We start from the raw sequence: 4,686 nt of genomic DNA, 5'->3' as shown, positions 1-4,686 counted from the left end.
ACGTTACAGCCAGGTCAGACTTTACGAGGACCGACTGAACGTTACAGCCAGGTCAGACTTTACGAGGACCGACTAAACGTTACAGCCAGGTCAGACTTTACGAGGACGACTGAACGCACGTTGCTAGGTGTGCGTTGCGCTGTGAGAAGTGAACGACACCAAACCCATGTTGTCAGGATTCAGCTCTGTTAATAATCCCTTTTCACTCGTCATTCAGTTTACATTTTCACTCGTATTTGCAACTTGCTAAATAGTTTTACACAGGATGTTGACACACAGGTACTCTGACACACAGGATGTTGACACACAGGTACTCTGACACACAGGATGTTGACACACAGGTACTCTGACACACAGCTACTCTGACACACAGGATGTTGACACACAGGTACTCTGACACACAGGATGTTGACACACAGGTACTCTGACACACAGCTACTCTGACACACAGGATGTTGACACACAGCTACTCTGACACACAGGATGTTGACACACAGGTACTCTGACACACAGCTACTCTGACACACAGGATGTTGACACACAGCTACTCTGACACACAGGATGTTGACACACAGCTACTCTGACACACAGGATGTTGACACACAGGATGTTGACACATCTACTCTGACACACAGGATGTTGACACACGGGGAACAGTCATACTGATATTTGGCCACACCCAAGTTTCCTTGCATGCTGGTACAAAAGTGGGCCATACTGGAAAAGACGCTGCTCGGTGTTCAGCCAATCACATTCACCGCTCATCAGCCCAAATCCTCTCAGCTGCTCCCTCATTGGATGAGCGTAGGTGTGTCGTGCAATTTCGCAGGTCAAAGTGGAACTAGTTTGAACTTTGACCCAAGCCAGCGAAGCAGCATTTTATTCACAGCGGAAGGTGAACAGCGCACCACCGTTTTTTTTGTGTGGTTTTTAATGTTGGCGAATGACACCAAGAATTCATTAGTCCAAATGTGACCGTGCCCCCTAACCTTGAACCAGCAACGCTGCGTTACCATGACTGGCCAGGAACCTTCTGTAGCGTGGTAGTGAGAGGGTTAAAGGGGACGCATTATGGAGGATGGGTTTTGCCTCGTCTTTAGTCTTGGTATGGATCTGGCGCAGTCATGAAATGTTATTTCGGTGCAGGGGGGAAAAAAATCACATCGATACTCAAGCAATTAGCTTTAATTCATCAATTAGCCGTGCCTTTTTTCTTTTAAGCCAGGAACACTGCCTACCTGATGTACTGCACGTTTATAAAAGGTGTTCACTCAACAGGTGTGTTGCCACGCCGACAGCCACCAAAAACATGATTCAATACAAGGGAAGAAAAAGAGCGGTGCTGGTAAATATGACCTATGAACCCTGTTGTTCGCTGCGTGTGTACACCCAGTAAGCCCCGCCCCCTGGTGAAGTCCTAAAAACAACAATAAAAAAAAAACTGTTTATGGCACAAGTCTGAGGTGAACCAGAGTGGATGTGACGGGTGTCACTCATGATAAGAGGAAATACGCCTCCTAGAAGAACGCCTGTCCCCATGAGTCCTGTGGTGCTGGTTCGCAGTAGGAACAGCTGACCTACTGATAATATCACCAGGGAGCTTCCCAGAACAGCTGACCTACTGATAATATCACCAGGGAGCTTCCCAGAACAGCTGACCTACTGATAATATCACCAGGGAGCTTCCCAGAACAGCTGACCTACTGATAATATCACCAGGGAGCTTCCCAGAACAGCTGACCTACTGATAATATCACTAGTGAGCTTCCCAGAACAGCTGACCTACTGATAATATCACCAGGAAGCTTCCCAGAACAGCTGACCTACTGATAATATCACCAGGGAGCTTCCCAGAACAGCTGACCTACTGATAATATCACCAGGGAGCTTCCCAGAACGGCTGACCTACTGATAATATCACCAGGGAGCTTCCCAGAACAGCTGACCTACTGATAATATCACCAGGGAGCTTCCTAGAACAGCTGACCTACTGATCTACAAGAGGAGTGTATACGATACTATACCCTGGTAGACTCAGAGGCAGCTTTGGGTGTGTGTGTGTGTGTGTGTGTGTGTGTGTGTGTGTGTGTGTGTGCGTGCGTGTGTGTGTGTGTGTGTGTCCAGTGTTGCCGCGTGGCTCAGCAGTTGAGTATAGGTCTGTTCCGCTCCGCTCTGAAGGGGAACACGGAGCCGTCCGAGTCGCTCATCCCTCTGGTGGGTCCCAGCGTCGCCACCGCCTGCAGGGTGCAGAACAACCAGCACATCGTTGTGAGGCAGACATGATGGAACATAGATGGTGCTTTTAGTTACAGAGAGCCTTGATCCAAAGCGCTTTGCGGAGGCGACCGTGCAAGGTGCCGACCTGCTCATCGGGAGCAGTTAGGGGTTAAAGTGTCTCGCTCAAGGACACTTCGATCTTCGACACGCTGCCCGGGGAGGAGCGGGAATCGAACCGTGTGCATGCTTGAACATACAAATACAAATATAAATACAAATACTGTATTCCCTCAAAACGCACACACATCCATAAATATGCACAAAAGGAGACATACATTAACATACAAGGAGACACAGTCCCTCCAGGAAATCACGATCTTGCGATCGCAATAATAAATGCAAGGTCAACCGATCTCTGTAAGATTTGCAATATTGCCCAAAAGGATTAAATACCGGTATATAAATTAAATACATAAAAAAATACCTAGCAAAATGTGTCAGTAAAATGTGTCGGCCATAAAGAAATGCATGAAGAAATGAAGGGGGGGGGGGGGGTAATCATAAGTACTTGTCGTTAGAGAAAGTAATCATAAGTACTTATCGTTAGAGAAAGTAATCATAAGTACTTATCGTTAGAGAAAGTAATCATAAGTACTTATCGTTAGAGAAAGTAAGAGAAAGTAACCATAAGTACTTAATTAGGAAAAGTAATCTTAAGTACTTAAGGGTTAGGTAAAGCAATCATGAGTACGTATTAGGGCTGATCCCTATTAGTCGATTAGTCTACTAATCGATCGAAAGGAGCCGTAGTGGACTGCCAACCTCTTAGTCGAATGAAATTTTATTTTATTTTTATTTTTAAATTTTTTTTAATGTATCATTCTTTCCAAAAGAAAAGAGGCCTAGAAGCGTGGCTAACGCTAATGGCACGCATACCAGAGGCCAACTGCCTAAGAAAACAGGCACAGAGGCACTGAAAGAGGATTTCACCCATCTAATGAACACACTAGACTAGACAAATATCAAGATGTATCCATCAGTGGACCAATTGCATGCTTTTGCAGAGGACAAGGAGCCTTCAGTCGACTCCTTCAGACATTAACCCTTTATCTGCCAGGGATTATTCTGATCTTAATCCACTGTCTGCCAGTACTGTAAATCTATGGAGATGTTCCCCTTCTTTGCAGGGCTATAACCTTTTAAATTGTATTGCTAAATTGACATTACTATGGCCCATTCAACGTCAAGTATCTATCGTTTAGGATGTAGCAACGCTCTACTTTTTCATTCACATATTCATACTAAAATACAGTCTAAAGTATAAATATGTTTTTATCGTTTTCTGCAGCATTCTGCAGAACGCGAGTTATAGCTATAAATACATATATTACATCATCAAATGTAGTTTGATACCGATTGACGTCAGATTAAAAATTTCAATTGTACAAGGTCCTAAACGTCATGCCTCATCATCTGCTGGTGACCGGAGGGGGGGGGGGGGGTTTATAAGTCCGTGGCCGACGTTAAATCATTCATGTAGTATGGGCGATACATAGATCACAGCAGTTTATATGGATCATAATATTCAAACACGCTGAAATTTACCGCAGCTTCCTCTGACCGTTGGTTGATCAGCGTGGAGCAGAAAGTACGCGATTATGGGATGTTGATATATGCGATCCATGTCCAGGTTGTATAATAATATATGCGTCCAAATCATGTTGTTTATCGAGTTATTGGCGGCGGATCGCTGTCCAGTGTGTCGAGCTGGAGTCCCGCTAACGATAGCGAGTGCCCGGACGAAATATGGTTGAGCACCACTTCCGGCGCGTCACTTCCGGTTTTGGCGATTCGCCGATCGGCCACCAGATGGCGGTCTTGAACCGTTGGAGAGTTGAGAGGAGATCAACAGCAAGTCTCAAGTCTCCGTGGGTGAAATATGATTGCCATCACAGATTTTTAAAATATTGATCTCAAAGACGCCTTACGGCGTCATTGGCAGATTACGCATGGCGAGCAATGACGTGGTAACACGTTCTTGGCGAGAAAAGGGTTAAGCACCCCCACAGCCCAAATGGAATGATACAAAAAAATAATAATAATAATAATTATACTTTTTTTTTCATAGTCGACTATCGGCTAATTTTGGCCAATCAAAGTCCAAATCCTTAGTCGGGGACAGCCCTAGTACGTATCGGTCACAGGAGTCTTCAATAATGTTGAATGTTGATTCATTTTGTGAATTAATTTGTTCTCTGATGTAATAATATCTTTGTTGGCTAACTTCTCTTTCAGACAATCTGTTAACATTACTACTACTACTACCTAACGTTAACATTACTACTACCTACACTTTTTGATTGCAACAGTCATAAAAAAAAAACTGAAATCCTGAAAGGACTGGACACACACACACACACACACACACACACACACACACACACACACACACACACACACACACACACA

The 4,686-nt window shown here is 44.6% G+C and overlaps 1 protein-coding gene across 1 annotated transcript in view; it reads right to left on the bottom strand.

The window, feature by feature from the left end:
* Positions 1-1,169: 1,169 nt before the first annotated feature.
* Positions 1,170-4,686, bottom strand: part of LOC311222707 (breast cancer metastasis-suppressor 1-like protein-A) — a 7,409-nt gene continuing 3,892 nt past the window's right edge. The window contains exon 4 of the mRNA XM_084307318.1: positions 1,170-2,237. Coding sequence (XP_084163444.1) covers positions 2,139-2,237 — 99 coding nt within the window. The 3' untranslated portion in view covers positions 1,170-2,138. The remainder of the gene's footprint in view (positions 2,238-4,686) is intronic.

Source organism: Notolepis coatsorum, assembly GCF_963971535.1.
Source record: "Notolepis coatsorum genome assembly, chromosome: 2".
In the NCBI taxonomy this organism is placed as follows: Eukaryota; Metazoa; Chordata; class Actinopteri; order Aulopiformes; family Paralepididae; genus Notolepis; species Notolepis coatsorum.
Note: the sequence above shows the minus strand (reverse complement) of the source record. Positions and strands in the feature narration are given on the sequence as shown.